Source organism: Apostichopus japonicus, chromosome 13, assembly GCF_037975245.1.
Source record: "Apostichopus japonicus isolate 1M-3 chromosome 13, ASM3797524v1, whole genome shotgun sequence".
Classification (NCBI taxonomy): domain Eukaryota; kingdom Metazoa; phylum Echinodermata; class Holothuroidea; order Aspidochirotida; family Stichopodidae; genus Apostichopus; species Apostichopus japonicus.
Genome location: NC_092573.1, coordinates 22,931,937 through 22,957,143, shown reverse-complemented (window position 1 = coordinate 22,957,143; position 25,207 = coordinate 22,931,937). Strand labels below are relative to the sequence as shown.

Below are 25,207 nucleotides of genomic sequence, written 5' to 3'. Positions count from 1 at the left end.
TGGAGAGTGAAGTACTGTTTGGATAGCACTCTTTATCATATCCTGACAAATTTGTTTGGATGGACATTGGACAATTCAACTTTGTAAATTGTTTATGAAATTTTTTGGAAGTAAAGCTGAATACCTTCAAGGGGAAGTTCAGTCAGTATACAATTGGTACTCTCTATACTGCCAGAGTAGTACTATAGTATTTTAAAACTGGACCACTTTACAGGTTACGTCTGTTTGAGTTTGCTGTGAGCAACTACCTATCTTGATCATTTTGAAATAAAAGAGAACTATAGCATGTGCCCTTCTCCCTCATCCCCTCCCCCCCCCACATTCTCTACCCACAAACACCACCAATGTGAACGCCCCTCCCCCCCAAATGCTTCTCCACTTCTTGGCAAGCTTCTTTCTGAAAGGTTTTCAACTCTCATAGATTAATCACAGATATTGATAATTGCTAATTGATTGCCAATTGTTTTGACTTTCCAGTAGATTCGATACTGACAGGCCTTCTAATGGCCTCCTGTATATATATATATACTTTGAATTATTAACGGTGCAAGGGTTGGAAGCCTTTATCAAAAATTTTGTTTGGTTCTAAGTGACAATAAAAAAGGGATATAGCTAAATAGTCAGCTAATCAAAGGTCAAGCGATATCTATATATATCTGATATCAGTGCCCGGCTATCTGAGGATTTTGGAAGTCATATGACAAAGATTGAGTGATAATGTTTTGCCCAGGCCAAATGGATTTAGTGGGACTTTTCAAGAGGCCTGAGAGGAAGGTCAGACCAATTTCCTGATTAACCTTTTACAACATTTTGTTGCCTGATTGTATTTTGTGTACAAGGTATGGTACAGTACATACCTTTCCTTAAAAATTCTATATTATCAAATAAATATCTTAAGTTATTATTTTGTTAACAATGGACATACTGTTTTTCTATACATGTATATTCATAAATGTGTTCTCCATTTATATCACTTTAAGAGGTGTTAACATGAGGCGATTTACTGTACTTGCTGTGAGGTTTATAATTAAAAGTCTTAATTAAATATCTGTTGAGGTCAAAAATTGGTTGAGTTGGTTTTCTTACTGTACATGTAAAAATTGGATTGTTACTGTGTCCCATGTACTAGAAGTACAGTACAATATATGTCACAGTGTCCGACCAAAAGAGGCACTCTCCTTATTATGTTGACATGATTAAATCCAAGAGGCAGGATTTAATTTTTATCATGAGCAAGGGGCGTAATACAGGTAGGAGCTGTAATGCCTTAGAATATATTCAGGACTCCCACCATGATTTATAGTCTTCAACTGGGTGGGTGGGGGAGTAAGGATAATCCTGGCCAAATGAAACTCTTCAATTCCAGTAAAAAATTAATCACAGTCGCTGGAAACGTAAATCTGAAGAAGAAAAAAAATTGTCGAGACTAAAATCACCTTCCAGAATGATGACATCCTTGCAGTTTCAATGAGTCAATTTTGATTGGAATATTGTACTATTATTACTAATCTGTAAACTGTCGGGCCAATGAAAAGCCTCAAATTACTATTCGAGGAGGCTGGTGTACCATAGATCGGTCAATTGCAATATTTATTTTGAATAAAATTCTGGTCAGGTATCAGATATGTAGCAAAATGCTATGCATAATGGGCAATAATAATTCGCTTCTCTCTTACCTGTCTCCCACTCCACATCTGCACTTTAAAATCTACCAAGCTACCCATTAGAACGTTTTAGCACTGCGCCCTCGCTCCCTGGACAACGTCCACTTACACTTCCTTCCGAATCTACCATGCAGAAAAAATGCTCCGCACTTTTGTCAGCAAACTTTAGTTTAATTACTTTCTGTAATTTTTTACGATTTTCATGATTGGATTTGAAACTACGAATACTGGTTAGTATCGTCAGTGCTCGTAATCCACAAAACAGGTCAGTTTTGGCCATTTCGACGTACAAAGTCCAGAGATATAGAATCAATTGCGGTGTTTGCCATTTACGTAGGAGCCGTTGTGTTTGAGAAGAGAAGTTCAGAAACCTTCAAGACTGCTACTCAAAATTTGAACCCGACAGTTTATTTCTGTGACGTTCATTACATTTGGTTTTTTGGGTTCAGCTTTATTACTTTCATAACATTTGGTTTCATACTTGGATTGCTTCAGCTCCAATGTAGTACTGTATGACCTGCTTTGTATAGAGAGATTGTGGTAACATACACTACAGGGAATTTAGAATGTAGTGTAAACAATTTTGCATAGCACTTTTGAAGGCGATGAACTCTGTCTCTTTGTAAAATACTATGTTTTCTGTGTACGAACCTGCCAAACATCTCGGCACTCTACATCTAGTAATTTACACAGCATTTTGCATAGTATTCTGCCATGCGATACCGGATACCGGTTACGAGGAAACTGTACAAGTTATACTTTGATGAATTCTGGAGGTATGGTTCTGCTGTAGTAATCAGTCAGTTTGCTCACTTACATATCTACTCACAACCATAACACTCTGGCTTTCCCATGTCAAAGAACCTGTAACACTGTCCCATGGTCACACAAGGCTAAAACAGTTGTTGCTATGTAACATGTATACTTGTTGTATATACTTCACACTGTACTATACTGTACCACACTGTACTAAACTACACCATACTATACTACACTATACTTTACTATACTATACTACACAATACTAGACTATACTACACTACACTACATTACACTATACTACAATATACACACTATACTATACTATAGATACTATACTATACTACACTATACTCAACTATACTATACAATACTAGACTATACTACACTATACTACACTATACTATACTACACTATACTATACTACATAACACTATACTACACTAGACTATACTACATTATACTATACTACACTATACACACTATACTATACTATAGATACTATACTACACTATACTTTACTATACAATACTAGACTATACTACACTACATTACACTATACTACACTATACACACTATACTATGACAATCGTCATCATTGTCGTCCATTCGTTCACTTCCCGCTTTGCCTCTTTTACAAGTATATACCTTATAACGCTGAAAACACAACATGTTCAGGTTTTAATGGTTTACGGTATGGCCGTGTATTAATTCTTCAAAGACCCTGTTTGATTTATGTAACAATAGAACATAACTTACTAATTGTTACTCTTAATGAGACGTACAAGTACAAGTAGTTAGCACCAATGAACACGATAGTCACACGCCACACTTTTACAATTGTCGAGGGAAAGGTGTTTCACTCATGCTGTTCATGTTTTTGATGAATTTGAAAGGAAACAGACTCTGAGAAAGAGGATGATGAATGATATCATCTTTAACCAGAAGCTTGTGAAGAATAGAATAAGAAAGAAAAAAAAGAATAAATAAAACAATCATCATCTCAAATTTGATTGCTGTCAACTGAAATTTGGTTCGAGTAAAACCAATTCTTTTCCAGCTGGGAAACATTTCGTAGTTCGAGCGAAAATGCTAATTAATCACTCTAGTTTATTAACACAGACAATGACACTTGTCAGTAATGGATTGGCTCGGCCATCTGAGATGGGGAAAGAGGGAACCCTTAATCCGTGTAATAACTGTTTGCCCCATTCTCCTCGCCTAAGTCCCGAACTTTACTTCATGTGGGATGGAGAGAAATGATAGGAATTGGTTCCTAACTTCTCGGTAAATTCTTTGGACCTTACATATGAAGTGTGACATTCATGCTACAAGATTTCCTCTAGATGTTACTTGACCTCTGACCTCTACAGAAGGTCCTCAGACAGCGTCCACCAATAAAGGAATAAATATCCATGTGATGAACTGAGGGGATAGTTTCTCTTTTAGATACATATACTGTATGCACAGGGTCAAAGTGTTTATGATCTTTGCTGAGTGTGTATGAGACCAATGACCCCATGGAAACCAAAAACAATAGGGTCTTCCTTTTGGTCTATGTTGGCCAACCATCCATATGGAAGGCAGGCGCGTAGCCAAGGGGGGGCGAAGGGGGCAGTCGCCCCCCCTTGAGCATATTTTTTAAATTTGTTTTTAATGTTTTTATTAGTGTTTGCACGGGTTATCCGGGTACCCGGGTACCCGCCCGACGTGATGCTACCCGGTTCCTAATTTATTACCCGAATCCTAAGCAAAGTGTGATTTAAAAAAAAATTAAAAAAAAAAAATTGGCAAACCGACGGTTAGGCAGATTTCCCATTGACTTAGTGTGGTGTTAGGCTACAATGTGGTAGAAGATAACAGCAATAACGATGGGGCCCGTTCGACGCGATACTACCCGGTTCCTAATTTATTACCCGAATCATAGGCCTACGCAAAGTGTGATTGTTTAAAAAAAAAAGTGCAAACCGATGGTTAGGCTGATTTCCCATAGACTTAGTGTGTTGTTAAGCTACCATGTGTTCGAAGATAACAGCAATAACGAAAGCTTTCCATAGATATCTTATAACTGCGTCACAATTTCAGCTAATAAACAGATGGCTAGGCTAGACTGCCCCCATTGACTTAGTGTGGTGTTAGGCAACCATGTGGTCGAACGTAACAGCAATTACGAAAGTATTCCATGGATGTCTTATAACTGTGTCACATCTCCAGCAAATAACAGATGGTTAGGCTTAGCTAGATTTCTAATTGACTTAGTGTGGTGTTAGGCTACCATGTGGAAGAAATTATTATTTATTCATTCGTTTATTTCAAAGAAGGAAAGGCTGACAAGGAATTATACGCGATGTTTATGGATTATAGACGGGATAACTAAAAAATAGTAATCGCAAGTGGCTTTTTACTAATCGTTTATTCCAAATGCGATCAAATTGCGCGAATCGCGCAATCTCGCGGCAAATGAGAACCCTGGGCCTGCATAATAGATAGTAGTAGTATGAAAAACTGAAGAAGAGCTAAATTGGATATCTATATGGTTTGATCCAATAGACGTGCACGAGCTAGCATAAGTAGCGGAGGCAGTGCGATGTTAGTAGTAATGCTAATTATAATTAAATTATTTATTTATTTACAAGTTAATGAAAGAAACAGAAGCAAATAAAAATTATTGAGGGAGGTTTTTTACCTTATCTTACACCTACGTATTTGAACATGAAAACATTGTCAGTAGAGAATATAATGCATTTATTACAGCATCCAATATGTAATTTCTTGAAAATCGTGATACACGAGGGTAAACAAATTTTTTCCGGGTACCCGGATACCCGACGGGTAACGGCCCTCGGGTACCCGGTTCCCGATTTTTGGACCCGTGTAAACACTAGTTTTTATGATATCGCTAGTATTTCCAAAAGAGAAAATGCTAAGATGCAACTTACAAGGCCTGGGAAGTGCCATTTCCAGCGATCTGGGAGGCATTTTTAGCCAAAATTTTCTTGTACGCTTCGCGCCAACCATGGTGGCGCTATGCTTAGATAGTTTGCAATGCCGAATCTACAGTTTCGCCCCTCCCTTGGCAAATTCCTGGCTACGCGCCTGATGGAAGGTACCTTGATCACAGGTGGGCATCATATGCATCTAAACATATGTACGCATACACATACATACATGCATGCATACATACACACACACGCACCTACGCCCACGTACACACATACTTCCATCTGACAGACCAAAGGTACCACCAGCAAGACCATACGGTCAATTGAAACTGCAACAAGTGAATTGGTAGTGAAAAATAACTAGAAAGGGTTCATGCTTTAAACGGTGAAGTGCAACGGTATGGGTTTGTCCAATCATATAAATAGTACTATTCACAAGAGATACAAAGATTCCATGTGGCAATTAACATCAAAATAATATTTAGTGTTCTACATGCAAGGAATATATTCCAACCAAACCAAGATAGGAGGTTCCAAGATGGAGTAGCAAACCTTTGATTTAGATGTAATCAAACACTGGTTTCTTTGAAGCCTGTTTGCTAGCACCTGCCAACAAGGTCTTCGGAAATATCACATTTTGCGGACAAATGTTGTAAAGTGCAAGATTATTCGCAGGTCAGATCATGTGCAGGACGGAAGAACACTACACTGCTCCGATGATAATGCGCAGAGTCTATTGAGTTCCTTCTGACAAACAGAACTCCTCCTATCAGGTGACTTTGTACTGTAAAGCAAAGAGTATATATGTTTCCCAAAGGGGAAATCATTACTCATTCAGTTTCTGTTTTCAACAAAACTTCAAACACAATGTCTTTCAAAATGTGTGTCGTCCTTGTTAACATATTGGCTGCTGTTGGTGGCGAATGGCAGCATATCATGCGCCAGATTTATCACGCTAGCAATTGGGTACCCATCTGCCAGTTACAGCCCCAGGTTTTGAATTACCTCTTTGTTGGTCCATATCAAACTGAAGGGGGGGGGGGGTGGGAGGGAGACAAACTTCTTGGGTAAAAGTCACTCACCTCTGGCCATACTTTTTAGACTTTCTTTGTCCAAAAGTTTCTTTAACTGTGCATAGGGTCAAAATAGGGTCAACAGAGCTACCCTTACAAACAGCAGACAAAGGGGCAAGTTGGGGACTCTGCCAAGAATATTCCCTTGTCTATAGAAAAAGGCCCTTTGTGTTATTTGTCAATGCAGATGTTGCTGATAAGGTAGGTATAGCATTCCACCCTCCTATATTGGCCCTTGTAGGGAAAAGAAAAGCTATTGCTAGCAGTCAGTCAATCTGTCTGTCCCACTGTGTTGTTTGTTCCAGATGGCATCTGGTAATTTTTGTGTGAAATGTCAATTTACTACGTGCACGTAGTTTAAGCCCTCCTTGTTTTAAAAGTTATTTGTATTAGAATTTGTCTACATAGAGGGTTGCATCTTGGGTTTATTTCAGGGTGCTATAGTTCCAACAAACTTGTTTAAAAAGTAATCTTGAGAATCTGTTTCTTCTTTAGAATTTTTTATTTTGAATCAAAACAAATAAATTATCACTTCCAGAAGAATGGAGAATAACTTATGGGGAAGAGGGTTGGGGGGGGGGGTGTTTACTTTTGAGAGTGAAACCAAAAATTGTACTAAATTTTTGAACAATATCTCTGGGGTTTGTCACGTCAATGCCTAGCATGAGAGTAAGACCCACCGAACACTGCATACCTGATCCCGACCCCCCCCCCCCACGGCGACGTTTATGATTACCTTTACTTGGAAACTAGTGGATAGTGGGGCAGTGTGTGTGCTTAAGACTACAAACTGATGGAAATTTCACAGGTTTGGTCGCGTCGGCTTCTATCAAGAAAACTGAAGATATAACATTTTCCCGACTGGCAATGGGCGGTGCACAGTGGTGGCGGTTCACGACAAGTCTTAACAGATAATGTAGCCAATCACAGGAGAGAAAATATGCATGTGACTTTAATGAGTACTGGTCATTAGCAGCAAGCAGTCATTGTGTGTGCTTATCAGTCATTCAGTGTAGGAGGGGGTGTGGGTGGGGGGCGTAGTAATCAGTTGCTAGACTATGGGGTCTTCACAACTATCGTACAATGCTAATAGCTGTACAAACTCTATCGCAATGAGAACAGTGAACTTTTTGTTCTTTGTGGAGATCAGAGGTCATTTGAGGTCAATATAAGTTAAAAAGTGTCAAATCCTTGTAAACATGATACACTCCAAAAGTACAGTATATATAGCTTCAGAGTTCGTTTGATGTCAGTAGAGGTGTAAGGGTCTGTGAACCTCAATAAACATGATAACTTCAAAAGTAAAGCTTTGATGAACCTCTTTGGTACTACGTGGAGGAAACCAAATCCGCCGTAAACGTTGTCTCTAAAATCTAAAATTGATATAGTCTAGTGACAGAGAAAGTGCAACGAGCAACTCTCAATGAGATGTGCAAAGAGTTATTGTGGCAAGAGGCCTTTGCTTCGCTCCTACCTACCTGTCTCCGTCTTTACCTGCACTTTCCTATCTACCTAAACGACACGACTGGACTGTTTGAGCACAGCGCCCCCACTCCTTGAGAGCAAAATGCATTATTCATTATGTACTAATTAATATTCGTAATGTGATCAAGTTCTCTGAAGATGGACTTATCAGTCTGATGATACATGATTTTGACCTGAAAATGGTTAAGAGTGTTAACTTGCATTTTAAGAAGGTAAACATGTTGTAAATTATTTTTGGGGAAAGAAAGGCTGTTTACGCTTTCGTTAAAGATTATTGGTGTTCCTACACTTTATTTTAAATCCTAAATTTGGAAAATGAAATCATTTATGTAACACAAAGTGTAATACTGTATATCTTTGCTTTAAATTTGTAACAAATGGGCTCTTTTTGAACTGCCTGTGGCATACATGTACACAATTTTATACAAGATAATGTTTTATTTCTGGTGGTGATGTTAGATGCCTTTTGTATTGAAAGTACAGACATTATTCGACTGTTTTGTCTTTTTCGACTTTTCAGATTGGTTTTCTTTTTACGAATAATGCCGTAGTATTTTTTTTATGACAGGCAATTGTTCATGCATTATTTTGGTTTCCGCCCTGAACTGGATAAGCCATGTGTCAACAATGACAACTTGTGTTCTGTCAGTTTTGCGTTCTTTGGTGCTTCTTTGTCTTACTGACTTCACCGGTGAGGCCACGATGGAGTGGGTAGAAGGATGGAATAAAACCTCGCTGGGAAACAGCTGGTGTGAAACTTCTAAATGATATATTTGGAAGGGAAGGGAAAGTAGGCTGTCATATAGAAGTGGGTCAATCGGGGGCCATTTTGTAAGCTGGCTAAATCAGAATGCAGATGTTGAGAGGAGACAGGTATATCATTGTAGTTTATAGAAAACAACTAAATGGGGCAAGTTCCGGGATTGACTACTTTGCTCATTAACTCACCGGTCATATCAGAAGTAAAACAACACCAATTTCTTGTTTCGGTGTTGGCAAGTAATTATATAAACCTCCTTTGTCTCACAGAGATGCTGAGAACTCTTCGACAAATGACAGCTCCCTGGTCTTCAATGGATTACCGTACGAGAAGATCCCGATTGCACACATCAAGGCGTCTTACAATAATACCATCATCACAGTAACTGACCATCTATCAGGTTAGTGTACATAGAGTCGTTGCTAGAGTTGTGCTCCATTTTGTATCGCCGGAATAAGTTACCGACGACGAGCTAACGATCCTACAGATAACGTTGAATTGCGGTCCTTATTTGCACCGTTATGCAAGAATCCAATTATTTCACATTTTCTCCCCACTTATTTTGCATTTTCCATGTTTTTCCTTAAGTTGCTAGCGAAACCTTTCAACCCCAAGCTGCAAATACCTCCGTTATAACAAATGCCGAGCAACCTACTACAAGTCCATCCTGACAGAGATTTGGGTCAAACAGTGCTTGCTGCTTTGTTTGAAAATTGATAACTTTTTAAGCGACTTTCGTGTTTGTGTGAATCATAGGTGGCGATGACCAAAACTTGTTGTCACATGTGCAATAAGGATGACCAAAATGTCGTCACATGTATACATGTGTTATGAGGACGACCAAAGCTATTGTTATGTTTGTTATGAGAACGACCAAAGCTGTTGTTATGTTTGTTATAAGGACCACCAAAGCTGTTGTCACATGTGGAATGAGGTGAAAGTCATTCGGTTAGTTATCTTATGGACAGTGCCCCCTTACACCTCATCTGGACCTCATGCCTAACCATCCCCTCCCTCCCCCCCAATCCCCCACCCACTCCCCTTCTCTATACCTATAGTGTACTAATAAAGGTTTGCCAGCATCCTCAAAATTCACACTTGGTGATATGCTTCACTTACCGGCCTCCGCAACAACTGCACTCTGTCATCACCCTTGGTGGAGGCGATGTTTTTCACTGTAGTTGACCCTTTCCAAATCTCTTTATGCTCGAGCATCAGATTAGATACATACTCTGAAGTGTTTTGTCCATGGAAACGAAACTATAAACCGATATATATGCTTCAGAAATGAACATTACATGTGTTTTGCCAACCTCAAAGGAACCTTTACCTTGCATTCGTTTAGTACTGTCACAGTCACATGTTAGTTTACAGTACATATATGTATGTAAAATCTGTGTATGGATGATCTGTACATTAGGATACTATTATTAGAATATTACATACGGCATAGGGTTGATCATAGGTGTACATGTGTCCCAGTCATTATACTCGACACCATCACAGTATATAAATAAACAAATACCACCATTTGAAGAAGATATGGCTCTTTCATTTGTTATATTGATTGTAGATCTGTAACAGAATGCTACAGCCTAAACTACATTCATCAAAAAATCTTCTTTTAACTTATTTTTATTAAATGGCAAATTTTCCCAAGGCCTGCATAAAAATTCCCCCCCTCCTTCCCTTTTCATTGAGAGCAATCAGCAGAGCATGGCCATCTGATTAAAGCTGTGTTGATTTATGCAAACAAGAAGTTGTTTTGGTTTCCAAAAATAGCAACAACAACAACAAAAAGATTTAGTAAGGTGTTGTTATATAAATACCAAAGGAATTTTGGTAAATTATATAGAATATTGATAGCTAGTGTAACAAAACAAATCTGGCAGTCAAAAACAACTTTACAGAGCAAATGCACACTGTCATGAGACATTTACTAGCAGTAACCTAGCAACCGTGTACATGACAGCAGGGGTAGTATGTGAGTAGGAGGCGGGGCGCGGCGAAGAGAAAGGACAAGGGGCGTGTGGGGGGTCGTTCGGGATGGACCAGTCGGAAGTGAGAGAGGCAGGGAGGTGGGGGGGGGGCAGAATAGACATTTCTGTAATAATCAGGGTATGACATTGAATAGCAAGACAATATGACCTTTGACAGTATGCTTTGTAGTTTGTACACTATTAGCACATCTGACATTGTTGTTACCATTCAAAACCCCAACAATATTCCCAGTTCATGATCAGACAACAGATTCAAGCGTCATAGTTGATTTCTTTTTCGCCATTTGGTACAATCAAGCCTCCCTCGTCTCTCGTGAGCCAAAATTCTTTTCCTAAAATGGGAGACGATCTCCGACTCCTACGACGACAGTGTAGATTGACACACTCATCTTCCTGTTGATGCTACTACTGTAAAGCATGTGATCTAAAAGCACAAGCTGGAAGATTGCCAACCAGAAACTACATTTCAGCTCTAAACATAAAAGAAAAAAGCCAGCGGACATGCGTGCCAATGATATGTATTTTCACTATAGGTTAACAACAAAATAAGAAGAGAAGCTTTTCGTGCAGTCCATATTCTGAAAGGGGGGGAGGGGTCGCTGTCGATTTATGACCTCTATCAACTTATGAATCGTCAAGGCTATTAAAATAAATTCAACAAATCTTTGTAGAAGATTTTGGGCTGAATGGAGTAAGTTCAAAGTTTCTGATTTCCTAGGTGGGTGAGCTGTAAATGTTGAGAAGAATACTAGCTTCAGTCTGTGATTGATACCTGCGTGGAAAAACCTACCTATAGACACAATGGTCCCTTCTCCTCCCCAACTGCCTATGGATGAGTAATGTTCTCCAGCAATTGCTGACCAGATTTGTAAAGCAGATTATGGCTAGGTTGATCAACATTGCCAAATACTGTCGTCATGTAACTTGGACGACTCACTTAATGTGTTTGAAGATCTATCAGAAGAGATCAATGTTTGAAAAAAAAAATTGAATTTTGTCCAAAAACAAAAAAACAAACATTGAGGAAGTGAGTGTCATAAATTAGGCTTTGGATGTGGATATTAATAGAAACAATATTGTTATTATTGGGACTTGTAAAAAAACTAGTATAAACTAGCTTGGCAAGTTTTTTAAAATTTATTTTCTTATTTTTTGGATGCTAGGCTTCTTAAAAAAGCAAGCAAAGGATTTTTGAGATCAAGTCGAAGAGGATGGAGGATGCTTCTTGTACTGTAGCTGCTGACAGGGTGCAATAGTTTAATGGCAAAGATGTATAATCGGTATACATAGCCTATGCAATTACATGTTATTATCACAAACAAGGATAACCATATGGCTACTCACAGACGTGACAACCGTATGTTTCATAGTTGGATTGACGAGACTTTAGAGAGTGGGGTGGCAACGAAGTGACCCTACTCTGCTCCCCGTCTGTCTCTTGTAATTTCCTTCCTTCCGTCCCTCAAACTACCCCAACCCAGCCCAACTTGTCCAAAGGAAAAAGGTTAAGTTGTTTGAGGAGTACACCTCATTTGGACTGTCTCCAATTGTCTTTGGGACATAGACCATGGAAAAAACACTATTTAAGATGTGGGTATACCTCATTTTTTAATCACACCCCGAAAGAACATTCACAGTAGTTTGCAAGCTTAGTTTACGACAAAAAGTCAGCCTGGGTGTCTCAGGAAAGAGTCCATACCACCAGTGAGTTTTGCCATACTGCAGCAATCATAAACCGTGTCTTGACAAAAGGCGATATTTCTAATGGATTTTTCTGTTTTTTTCTTTAACCTACAGATCAGATACTGGTGAAGTCCTCTTGTGTAAGTATTTGAAACTATATGCATATCTTTGCTCTCCATTCTGAAGTTGAATTTACTCAGAAATTAGACCCGATGACAAGAGTTGAATTTTTGTGACTGTTTTATTTCTAAAGTCAAAACAAAGTTTTTTGCAAATAGTCTATGGACCCATTCTTTTGGGACACCGTCCCTTTAACATTCATAGGGTTTTATTGTAGCGTACCAGCGCTATCAACAATTGTCTGTAATTATAAAGGTTTAGAAACCCGGTATATGACGGTCACTCACGGTCGTTGTTTACGTTCAGGCTGTTCAGAGCCACTAAGTTTTCTTTTTTTTTCTTTTTTTCCTTCCACTTTATTTGAAGTACTCTAGAAAGTACATACCCTGAGCTCATAGCTACATGCACAATGATCAGCCCGTAGTATGTGAAAGTCATGTGATTCCATGCCATGTGTCATGTGACACTTCAGACATTTCCAGTGGTAAATTTCTTGAGACGGACAAAAGACTCAGATAGGTTATACGTTGTCAAAGGGAGAAGAAGCGAAGTCAATTATTGTAAAAAAATCCAGGAATGCCTAATGTCTGGCGAATTGTTGGACACGGCCCAAGATTGTTGGACAATAAACACTGAAGAGTGTAAGTGGTACTGACTGTACATGTTTGTTTCTTGGCAAAGAGTTTAAGTCTTAATTCTGCCTGGCTGGCTAGGTTTTTTTTTCTATATATCATCAAGGTTAACTATGATATGTCTTTGTTCACTTATGCAACATATGCTTTTGTCACACTGCATCTACACACATATATATATGATTTCGAGTTGGTTAGCATCATGTTTGATCTCTAGAGTAAGGCAAAATATTTCATCAAAAACAGAACTAGTATTGTTCGATACAGGTGACAAACGCCTACAGTGGAATTATGACCTTCCTTACCAGTTTCGAACCTCTGGACATACAATCAGCGTCCACAGCCTAGTTGGTTAGGGTGTCAGCGCACAGAGCGGGAGGCCCGGGTTCGAATTCCGGTGGAGGCTGGAAGTTTTTTCACTGTTCTTGATTTTCCAACTCATTACGATTTCAATTATATATATATATATATATACAGGTATATATATATATATATTTATATAAATACATATTATATAAGAATTAGGAGACTGACATTGATTGCCTCAAGGACGACCCAAATCTGTTAGAAAGTTGACATATTGCAAAGAGGTATCTGGCAGTGTGGAAGTGGAAACCTCTAACTTAAAGTGTTTTACATTCACAAAGCTTGACTTAGCGCCAGTCATTTACAGAGTACTACACGCAAGAAGATAAAAAGCCTGAGAGACGGGTTTCTTTTTGAAGTTTTTGGCAATCAGGTGATTCCAATACGCAAGGTTTCAAGCAACACCAGTAACCTTTACCAACCTCTTCACTTTCCTCTCCCCTCCCTTTCCCTTACCCTCCTTGTAACTCTCATCCAGCAAGCTCACACCAGGACTGATGACATCGGTTTTAAGGTTTTGCAAAGGAAGCGAAATAATTTGTTTAGCTCGTGGGACACAATATTTTCTGTATCGGAATAAACCTGTGCAGCCAAGTGATTTTAACCGCATTTATCTTGTCTAGAAGCACAAAACTGTGCCGCTTTCGTTCGACTCTGTGTTAGGCAGACAAATGAGGTTGAAATTTGAATCTAATTTGTTTCTGGTTTACAAGTATAGTTAAGACATTCCTTCTCCAGTAATGATACGTAGAGTTTAAACGATAGATACTGGATCATTAATAATGAAAGATACTCCAGAACAGAGTTTTTTACTAAACCAAGTGTTTAACTCTATTTTATTCTGAACTTAAATATCAACCGTTGATTTTTTTTCATCGCAGGGGACGGAAGGATTTAAGAATGCGAAGAAGAGTACAAGTATCGCTGGCCAAGCAGTGGGGATTGCTGCTGCCGTGGTAAGTCTTTCACAGTAAAGTCAGGACGATAGTGAGTTTTGCAGACTTGCCCAGTCTTTGGTCTGCAAACAGTCTTGCGAGACTTAAGTCTTGCGAGCAATGAAAACTGTCTTTGGTGTATACAAGCAACCATTATCTTTGTAACGAAAGGATTTCAGATTGCATAGCAACAATGAGGGGGAGGGAGGGTGTCTGTTAGAGCAATTTATGTGACCATTCAGTCATATAGATATTTACATGCTATGTTTTGCAAACAGTTACAAAAGTCATAGACGTATGCAGTCCGTGGTCTGCAAACTTGTTGCGTGAGTGATATTCGTGGTGAGTAATTGAATGAGATATATGCTCTATGCCAAAGAGCTTAAAGGTGGGTTACGAAAAGAGAGAGGTCTGTAAGAAGAATCATCTGGTGAGTTAGTGATGGTCTGCAAGATCTTTACATTGTTTGAGAATAAGTCATTAAGATCTGTGGTCTGTGAGGTAATCCGGGCGAATTTCGCGAAAAATTTTTCTAACTCCGAAAAACACAGTGAGACACTTTGTGGGTAGAAAAATGAAGGAAGGCCATTAGGGCCAGTGAGGGTGTACAGTGTTAAAAGATTACCAGGGCATTCTAGACACGGTAGAATGCGGTGCATAGGTTGTGGGGAGACAGGTAAGTGGGTCACTCGTAAATATATAAACCAGTAAGTTTTATAAGATCTGTGGTCTGTGAGAACAGCACTGATGAGAAGAGCATTGAGTATGCAGACTTGCGCAGTCTGTGGTCTGCAATTGTTTGTGTTTGTGACTATAACGGCGTTATTAACGTTGAGAATCTGAATTATATTTATGCAAACACTCGTAACCGTGCAAGACTAACTTTTACAATCATCTCGGTTTATGTGAAAACGACCGTGTGTCAAATTATCATAGAGTAGTGCAGTCCATGGACTGAGTGCATTTTTACAAGTGTGTGAAGACTTGCATGATCTATGAGTAATAATGCTATGAATGTAGTGGTCTGCAAAAAACAAAAGAGGTCTGAGAAATTGTCGAAAGAAGACAAGATGGGAAAGAAACAGATCAGATTTTGCTGCCTCTTCCAGACAAAAATTGTATTGAAATGATTTGTAAGTTTACTCCTCATGTGGTCGGACAGGGTCTGCAAAGTATTCCAGGGAAGGAAGCATTTCATGTTCATTAAATCTTGAGTCTTGTCGGATGGCTTGTATGACCCCTAGAGCCACTCTGTCACAGATTGTCGACCAAAGGTGAGATGCCGGAAAGCCGAAAAGGAAAGGATGTGTACAGGGTTTAAATACATACCTGTAGGCTGTTAAACCTGTAAGGAAGCGTGTCTAGCTTATATTGATCGACTGTCTTGTCTTATTGTGCAAGGATCTGTATACGTACATGGCAAAAACACAGATCACAACGTTGCGTTCTGCGTTTGTCCGTAGAAAAAAAAATTGTAAAAAAAAAATTAATTGTCGTATAAGGGCATAGAGAAAGGAAAGAATTTACAGTTGGATTGTGTAGTTGTAAAACCCTGCACATCCTATTATAATGCCTGGATTTCCTTAGCGACTGACCCAGAGGCTAAAAATAGAAAACGAAAGCAATAGAAATAGAAATGAAATATGAGAAGATTTAGCTCGGAGAGTTGACGGGGAGGACAGCGCGTGTGGTAGTCACAAGGGAAAGTCATGGTCAACATTGCATGAGTCTGGTGTATTCCTGGTTCATTGTTATAGTGATGATGTCACTCATAGGGATTTAGTGGGTAGAGGTGGGTGGATATTAGGGGGTTAATGAGTCAGGGGGATAGGGGAGGGGGAATGTTTCTCTGATAATCTAAGTGTCATGCAATGTGGGTTATAGCCTCTCCATTGGTGGATAGATGATGGGTCAAGACACTTATATTAATGAAAGTTTTTGTGAGGTTAAAGAAGCCAGTTGTGATACTTTGTCTCATTTCTGTCACCATCGAAGCTGTAATATGCTACTGAAGCGGAAATAATTTGTTTGACTTGTTGCATCGGTATCTCAATGCGCCGACAACCTACCGCATTATCCAATAAGAAGTAACCCTCCTTAGCCTACTTTTGCATGTGAAAGGTGGTGCATAAATTAGGGATGAACCTAACAACGATCAGGTATTATTTGTGTTTATTTTTGGGTGGAGAGCAAAATCTTGATAGACTTCGTAGAGGTAATGTTTGTCTCAAATGACTCTATTGAATCTGATGTAAACTCAAAAATAGGTATGAAAGCTACTTTACCCTGTGATGTCACAGAGAAGAAGGAGATATCATCTCTTTTTCTTCCAATTCTTATTAAAAGTTGTGACATGATTTACTGTGACACGTGACTGAATAATTTGAATACAGATTCTCTCATTCTCGCCCGAAATATTTCCCTTCATCCACAGAAAGCCTTAGCGAAGGACGTAAAGATGGTGAGGGTGTTGGTGAGAGGAGTCGGACCGGGTAGACAGGTAAGGACTTTAGTTGGAGATTGAGAACTCCATTGTGTTGCCATCTGTTAACACCATGAGATGGTTACTGCTGCTTCTGTTAACACCGAGATTGGTGTCTGGTACCACAGATATTGTTGTCTGCTGTATTGAATTAAATATGTACCCCACATTGTTGAGGGCTGCAAGGTTAGGATAGGGTTAAGGATGGTGACAGGGGTGGGGGCGCAAGTAAGACGGTACTTTAGCAAGGGTCACGATTTTGAAAAACAATGCTTTTACTGTAAACAAAGAAAGCGGACATACGTCATAGGATTAAAAAATACAACGGATTTGAAAGATTGTACTCTTTGAAATTCCTCTTGTGACCTACAAAAGTAAAGATGCTTGACTCCACCCCATCTCCAGCCTTGCCCCCCCCCCACCCAAAAAAAAAATGGGAAAGAAAACAGATATGTAAACAAAGAACATACTTTCTTAATGTTATCAGGAATTCCCATGTGTGGGTATACCATAGTGGATATAACAAGATTAAGTCAGCATGAATATGCATATTCCTTTGTGTGATAATAAGCCAGCATGAATATTCATATTCCTTTGTGTGATAGTAAGCCAGCGTGAATATTCATATTCCTTGGTGTGATAATAAGTCAGCGTGAATATTCATATTCCTTTGTGTGATAATAAGTCAGCATGAATATTCATATTCCTTTGTGTGATAATAAGCCAGCGTGAATATTCATATTCCTTTGTGTGATGATCAGCTCACAGAGGGAAGGAAATTGGCAAGAGAAGATGAAGGCAGTCATTAAATTTTATAGCTATTATCATCAACTCTCCTTTGTCTAGCAACCAGTATCACTCTCTTCACTTCCCCCCTGGTATGTTTTGATTCTTTTTCACCCAATGTCAAGTTTTACACAAAAAAAATCAAATAAAGAATAATAAAACTAGCTATTAAAGCTCGGTATCAACAACACTACACAGCTGAAACAAAGCAGTTTGCTTGGGCAATGTATGTGTTGTGTGTGTGTGCTTGTGTCTACAAAGACTCACATTCTTGGCTGTCAGCCAGAATTTTTTCCCGCCGCGGCACTCTGTAGTTGGTCATTGTGCAATGACTGGTCATTGGTATTTTTACGTTGGAAATTAGCTTCTTAATAATGGAGAATGGAATGTGTATTAACAGCACAATACATACTTCTAAATCTGGCTTTGAAATTCTAAGCTAGCAGGGGATATCTTGCCTTTAAATGTTAAAAAATGGATCAAGGAATTGTCCATATTGTTGCTATTCTTTGTTTTCCCCTTGATGTTGTCTGTATTTATTTCTGTTTGAAGCTATGGGCTTTGTTAAGCTCTATCTGAACTGATGGTGTTATGATATCTCAACTGTACAATTAGGTTTCAAAATGGTGTATGTGAATGGTCCTCAGTTTATACAAAACCGCAGAAAATGAATGTAACAAATTTCTAGGTATTCAGGTCGTAAACGACCTAAGAAACCTCGAGAGTGATTTGAAGAAAAATTTGAAAGTGATCATTTAGCCTAATTCTCATAACTAACCAGTTATCAGTCCATACTCTAGAAGTATTACTGTTGTGGTCAGTTTATCACCTCCCTCCTCTACTATATACGGACACATAGACAGAGTAAGTTCTATACTTAACTGTCAAGGGTTTGTGAGGAATAACCCTTTGGGTTTGGTTGTTTGTTCTTTTTACTTGAATAGAATTTACGAGCTTTTATAACCTTTCAGATCGCTGTATAATTGACATACCATTGCTGTTAAGACTTGTGTTATTGAGTTAAAGCAGGGCTTTGATTCCTTGCCAAAGGCAAAACTGAACCCATGCTTTATGGAGAGAGTGTTTGTGTGTGATTGTGAGTGTATGTATGTATATGATACCTTGACTTTTAAATGCGATAACTCTAAAAAAGTAATTTTTTGATTACTCGCATTCTTGGCGTGTAAAACCATCGTAGTATTGTACAAGTACCCAAATTGTTTGTCATTGGAGTTCAAAGGTCATCTCAGGACACCAGAGATCAAAATAGGAAAACTTTGTTAACATGACATCGCCCTAAAGTGAAGCAGGGCTGTACTTAAAGTTGATGTGTAGGTCCACCTTGGAGGGGTAAAAGAAGTTTATTGTATCTCATGGAACTCAAAGGTCATTAGAGGTCAACAAAGGTTAAAAGTATGAAAAAAAATTGTAGCCAGTTCAAATCCAAATGTATAACCTATATGAACTTCATATGAATTATGAGGATCCACCTCAGTGAGTACAAGTAAGGCATCGTTTTTGTAGATGTCAAAAAGATCAAAGGTCGAACGACTCGTAAACACATTTCCAAAAGAAAAGCTTGGATTTAACTTCAAACTTGACATATCTGTTCATCCTCTGGAAGCAATCATGTGCAGAACGTCTGTAGCGAGAGGCACAGGAAATGCCTTTTTCGACAAGCTTTTAAACCCTCGACGACTCGAGATTGCATCGAACTTGCTACATTACCAGCCTATATTTCTCTTCACTCTCATAAGAGAATAAACAGTCGTCCATGATCTTGCCTGAAAGCTGTTTTTCGGCTCGTTCATTTCTCTCACATCGCCCCGAGCCCTTCCTAAGCTACTGTTGCTTCTTTGCAGTTTTTCCTCGAAAATCTCCCATGAAGCCGCTTGTCAAATTTGACTAAATGCTCAGGCAGCAATTGGATGTCTCTCATCCGGTAGTGATGATGTTTGTCTCTCCAGTGTTAAGAGGCAGCAGGCTATCATCCTCTCATATCTCTTTCCCCTGTAAGCAATTTTTATTTTCTTATATCTTCCCCTCCCCCCCCCCATCTCCCAAGGGTTTTCTTGTTGGTTGGACATTTCTCTCTATACCAAAATAAAAGAAAAAGGTTGTTTTGAATTTAAATCTAAAATAAATGGAAGAAAGTGTGGAAGTGAAATATTTCTAATGCTGAGGTGGTCTTTACTCTCTGACCTACATCTCTCTATCTCTAAAGTAGTTCTGTGGTAATTTTTAGCACTAAGATTGGTTTGATAAAAACAAAAAGAATAAAAAAAAGATAGATCGACCGAAGCCGACAACAACATGAGTATAGTCGACTAAAACCTTGTTTACTTTTTCCTAACTTTCCCCCCTTTTCTTTTTAGTCCTCCATCAAGGGAATTCAGATGGGCGGAGTTGACATCATCTCCATCACAGACAACACCCCGGTTCCCCATAACGGAAGTAGACCAAGGAAGGCCAAAAGGCTATGAGGAGGAGGAGGCAGGTGATAGAAACAGGGAGAACGAACCATGGGCAGAATCTAGAGACTCATCAAGTGGTGTTTGTTGCACCATTATTGGGGTCTCTGGCAGAAGTGTTCTACCGTGTATATACTAACGGTACAAGAGCCCATTTGTCAGGTTAAAGGAAATTCCATACTCTACATGCTAAGTTTTCTTGACACATTCTAAGTTACCATGGTGATTAGTATGTGATTGGAAATCTTACATGCATACACGGTCAAAACGTCGGAGGACAGCTGCGAAGGAGGCATAAAATCTGGTTCTTGGGAAGCCATCTTGTTATTAGAAATAATAAAATAGCAATATCTGAGGGACAAAAATATTGATAATGGAATAGAATCATTAATTACTTGTTTGATAACATTCATTAGTTGAAGAACTTTGGAAGTGTGTCTTTAGTGTGATCGATTTTGATGTTATTTCTAGTCAAGCTTTTGCTAAAATTGCAGATCAAACCCCAAAAAGGTTTCTTCCCCTTTGAGTGTTACTCTTTAAATTGCTATGTAAGAAATGGTCCAATTAGGTTGAGGTAAATCATAAGTTGTGTTTTCTGATCAGGGTATCCACTCCCAGAGAGAGAAAGAAATGCTACAAAAAGAAGTTTCCATCAGCATATCGAGGCTTTAGACTAAGGAGACCATCATGGCAAATGCAAGCTGTGATGTATAACAGGTTGTACAGTGCTCATTACATTCAAAGCACAGAAGATTCTCTATGCCAGTACCCTCAACACTAGCACGGCAAGCTTATGCGCATAAAATGGCTACGCAGCCAAAAATAAACTCATTTCTAACCCCTGTTACAGGCCTCATGTTTACGAGACCTTAAAGCTGTTAAATGTTTAATATCATTGTAGTTCCTACCAGCCTCTTTTCCACTGTTTGAAAAATTTCTCATCCAAAATTGGTGAGTTAAGGTGAAGTTCGTTGGCTGACAAGAAAAGGGAAAAGGGAAAAAAAGGGGAAAGATAGGCATAAAATTACTGTAATATTAGGCTAGCTTAGGCTATTGGAATTAGAGTTGTGGGTAGTATTACATCCATAACAGATTATTACAGACACTAGGCATTAAATCAAGGGTAAAAAAAAGAAAAAATCTTGTAAAGGCAAAAGGAAAAGCAATTGTTGGTTGGAACAACCATTGTCTTTTACATCATTTTTTGTACGTTTTACATATCTAAAGTAAAGTAAACCCATCAGTGGGCAAGCACAAGCTCTATTGTCTTTGAGATTTACCTTTGCAAACGTCATTCAATTCTACAATTATTTATTTTGATTGAGAAGTCACTTTTGGTTCTTCCTCTAAGCTAACAGTGCCCCCCTTCCTCTCTCTGCTTGTGCTGCAAAAAAATTGTGAAAACCTCCCCAGCCGTTGTCATCTAAACAGGCATGTGTCATCTGATTTAGAGGCAGTTTCAATTCTACTAGCAAAAACCTTAGAAGTTAAAAAGTCCCATATTTTGGTTTCGGATATAACAGACTTTGAGAAACTACACAGCGGTATGATGAAGGGTAAAATTTTGAAATTGTGACAAGTATTCTTGCTATAGTTTAAACAGAAAGAAAAAATGATATTTGTAGGGTTGTAATTCTACATAGGGGGTCCTCCAGTACAGTGGTACACCCTGGTGATGGTGCATTGTAAATAAGAAAGAAAACTATGTTATCCACCCTCAAGGTATGTCACCGTGGAAACGTAGCAATGTATTGTGGGTGTTTAGCAATTCCTGGAAATGTCTAGAATTTTAGGCAATGGATAGAGATCAGTGTGTCATAGTGAGGAAATATGTAACTCGTAGAAGAGGATGGAATTGGACTGGAAAGATAAATGACTTCAAGCCTCCAAACTGATAAATGAACATTTTCAAACATTTAATCTCTGAAACATGGAGACACTTAGATGGGTGTTCTTTTTTCTTGCAAGGAGTTTTCTGTGTAGTTCTAAAAATTTAAATACCTCTGTAAAGATAGTCTAACATTTAAAGATTTTTCAAGACTGAAACATGCATATTCATGTTAAACAGGTATGTGCAGCAGATTGCCAATTGTCCTGCCTGGCTGCAAGTTGATCAAATGTAACATGCATATGCTTTGTTAATTGATTATGCATAATCATTTATTAGATAAAGGTATTTATGCATACTATTATTAAATTGGACCCTTTATTACACACAGCCAGTTGGGACAGTTTTCTAATGCTAATACTAATCTATACTGTCTTTCCATAGCATGCTCCTAAGCAATCTTACTGACAGTATGAGCAGTTCCTAACCTCTATCTGATATTAAAACATCATATTCAACTGCTTTGAAGCAGAATATGTAAATACAGTATATGTAAGTACAGTATAGAAATGGAATTGTCCCAACTGGATGCATTGCAGCAGGTCGTCGTAATGTGTGGTATTTTAAGAGGTTATCTTGTCTGTGTCACAAATCATTATGACTACATTTAAGCTACGACAATATTGAGAAGAAGAAGAAGACCAAAAAAGAGAAAGAAAGCATAAATACAAAAAACATGAGAAATTGTCAAAATTAATTTCAGTATTATTTTTGAAGTGTCTTTTACAAAAATTTGATTTTGTTCACAGTTCAAGTCCTTTATGGTTTGAAAAAGTTGAAACTGTTAGACTTTACGTCGCAGTTAACGAGCGATGTTTATCAGGGCTACGGTAGCGTCCTTGAAGGTACAAAAAAAAAAAAACCAGTTAGATTCTGCTAGTAAAGTATCTTTGAATCGTTCAAGCTTCCTTGTGTAAATGACCCTATGGAGCGAGAGAAGTCAGTCATCGTTCGAGGCAAAGAGATGGGATATGCACCGAGCGAGTGAGATGTTGCTTTTAGTGGTACCGCCTGCCGCGCTTTCTGTGGCTGTCGTGTTAAGTGTGATTTTATGGTACTCTTCACACACAACCACAGGAAGTTTGGCATCGCGGTGAGATTCATCCCGGGAACAGCAGGGAGGCGCTACTTCATACTGGAAATCCAACCGAGTCTGTGAAAGTAATAGCTTTGTATTTCTAACAGAAGACAAGCTTCCGGGAGTAAAGGCAACCACTGTACAGAAATTACTGTGACATGGATGGAACTGAAAGTGCAGGGGAAGTGTGAGATGAAACAAATCAGTTTTAATATCGCAGAGAAAGACATGTCGATTAGCAGTACGAAATAACAAATATAAATGAAATGTCGTTTTCTCTCCTAGTAAAATGATTCATGAACAATGTATACAAAAACTTGTATGTGGGACAAAGGGGGGAGGGGGTTACAGGGGAAGGGGGGTATTTTTCATTGAACGTGTTTTCAATGACTTCAAATAATTATTGAATGAGGAACCAAATTCATACCAGCCAAACTTATAGGTTATCATTACACCTGATGCCAAGACAAATCATGTTAATGAAATCATTGCATGTAGACTATATATTCTGGCTGGTATCTGTATTTGGTGAGCAACTCAACTTGATAAGTATTTACAGTTTATCACAGCTTCGACCAGTCTAGGGTTTAACAAAAACCAAATTGTCACTCCTATATCTTGCTCTGTTATGATCAATTATTCAAATTTCATTATAGTTTTCCGAATTACAAAAGAAATGACTAAGAGCTCCTGATATTGGAACAAAAGTGATATAAAAATAACAAAAATTTTGATTGTTTAATTCATTTTTTGGCAACATCAGTGACCTGAAGATAAATGGCGGTGCTTGGCTTGAAGCTACGATAATGAAAGAAACTTACCTCTCATAGGAGCAGTCTTGAGTTTGAGACAGTCAGAGTTTAGCATAATTAGTACACAAATTAATTCCAACACTACAGCTTGCTTAAAATTCATACTTGGTATATAGGTCCACCTGAGTGAATGTAAGAATCAGTGTTAATTTGGGTGGAGGTCAAATGTCATGTGAGGTCAAATACAGATCAATTGTTTCAAATTTTGTTAATGCAGTAGCCAGATAGCCAGGGTGAATGTCATAATTTCATTACATTAACGTGAAAGCACTTTCTAGTGTGACATGGTCTTCATCAAAGTTTGTTGAATTTTGTCATAGTAGTTGTTCTGAAGTTTGTTTTATGTATATATATCAGCTAGAGACATACGTTTCAGAAAGTTGATTTTCTGATTTTAGGAGACCTTTAGCAAACATGGCACATACAAAAAGATTATCTCTTGTGTTCTCAAACAGAGGTAAAAGGTAACCAATCGATGTTTGATTTACTAGATGATATTAGGCCTGAGTGAGTTGGGCAAAAAAACTTGCCCATCAAATGGTGAAGCCCCTATTATATTTGGTGGAGGTCAATGCTCAGTTGAGGTCAAGTGTGAAGTTATTGAAAAGATGAAAATTGAAGGCATCATAACTCTGGGGAAAGTGAGGACATACATAGATTGGCCATGTTGTCAGGTGCAACAAGAATATTAACCTCAGCGTTTCATTGAGGCCAAAGGTCAAAGACCTCCACTGTTTATACTGTGGGCTGAAATGTCTTTCCGATGTGCCAGAGTTGGAAGCTCTATGATATCTCAAGAACCTAACTCGTACTCATAAATATGTAATAAACTCTGTGGTTTCATGTGTGACATTCACTGAGTAAGGCAGGTTTCATGAAGGGTTGGTACCATCAAGCCACAGCTGTATCGGTCTGACTTCACCCTAAATGGTCCCTTTAGGTGGAGCAGACCTTGGTATCTTAACTACTCTACCTGTTCCAGGCGCGTAGCCAGGAATTTGCTAAGGGAGGGGCAGGACTGTAGGCAAATTATCAGAGCCATAGATTCGGCATTGCAAACTATCTAAGCGTAGCGCCACCATGGTTGGCGTGAAGCGTACCAGAACATTTTGGCTGAAAATGCCACCCAGATTGCTGGAAATGGCACTTCCCAGGCCTTGTTAGTAGCATGTTGAAATTTCCTCTTGAAATTACTAGCGATATAAAAACATTAATACAATTTTTTTTTTAAATGCTCAAGGGGGGGGCGGCTGCCCCCTTCGCCCCCACCT

At 38.7% G+C, this 25,207-nt stretch overlaps 1 protein-coding gene across 1 annotated transcript in view; it reads left to right on the top strand.

Moving 5' to 3' along the window:
* LOC139978990 (small ribosomal subunit protein uS11m-like) overlaps positions 1-22,739 on the top strand; it is a 53,022-nt gene extending 30,283 nt beyond the window's left edge. The window contains exons 3-7 of the mRNA XM_071989628.1: positions 8,953-9,083; positions 12,481-12,506; positions 14,366-14,440; positions 16,854-16,919; positions 20,063-22,739. Of these exons, the coding sequence (XP_071845729.1) occupies positions 8,953-9,083; positions 12,481-12,506; positions 14,366-14,440; positions 16,854-16,919; positions 20,063-20,170 (406 nt within the window). The 3' untranslated portion in view covers positions 20,171-22,739. The remainder of the gene's footprint in view (positions 1-8,952; positions 9,084-12,480; positions 12,507-14,365; positions 14,441-16,853; positions 16,920-20,062) is intronic.
* Positions 22,740-25,207: the final 2,468 nt, after the last annotated feature.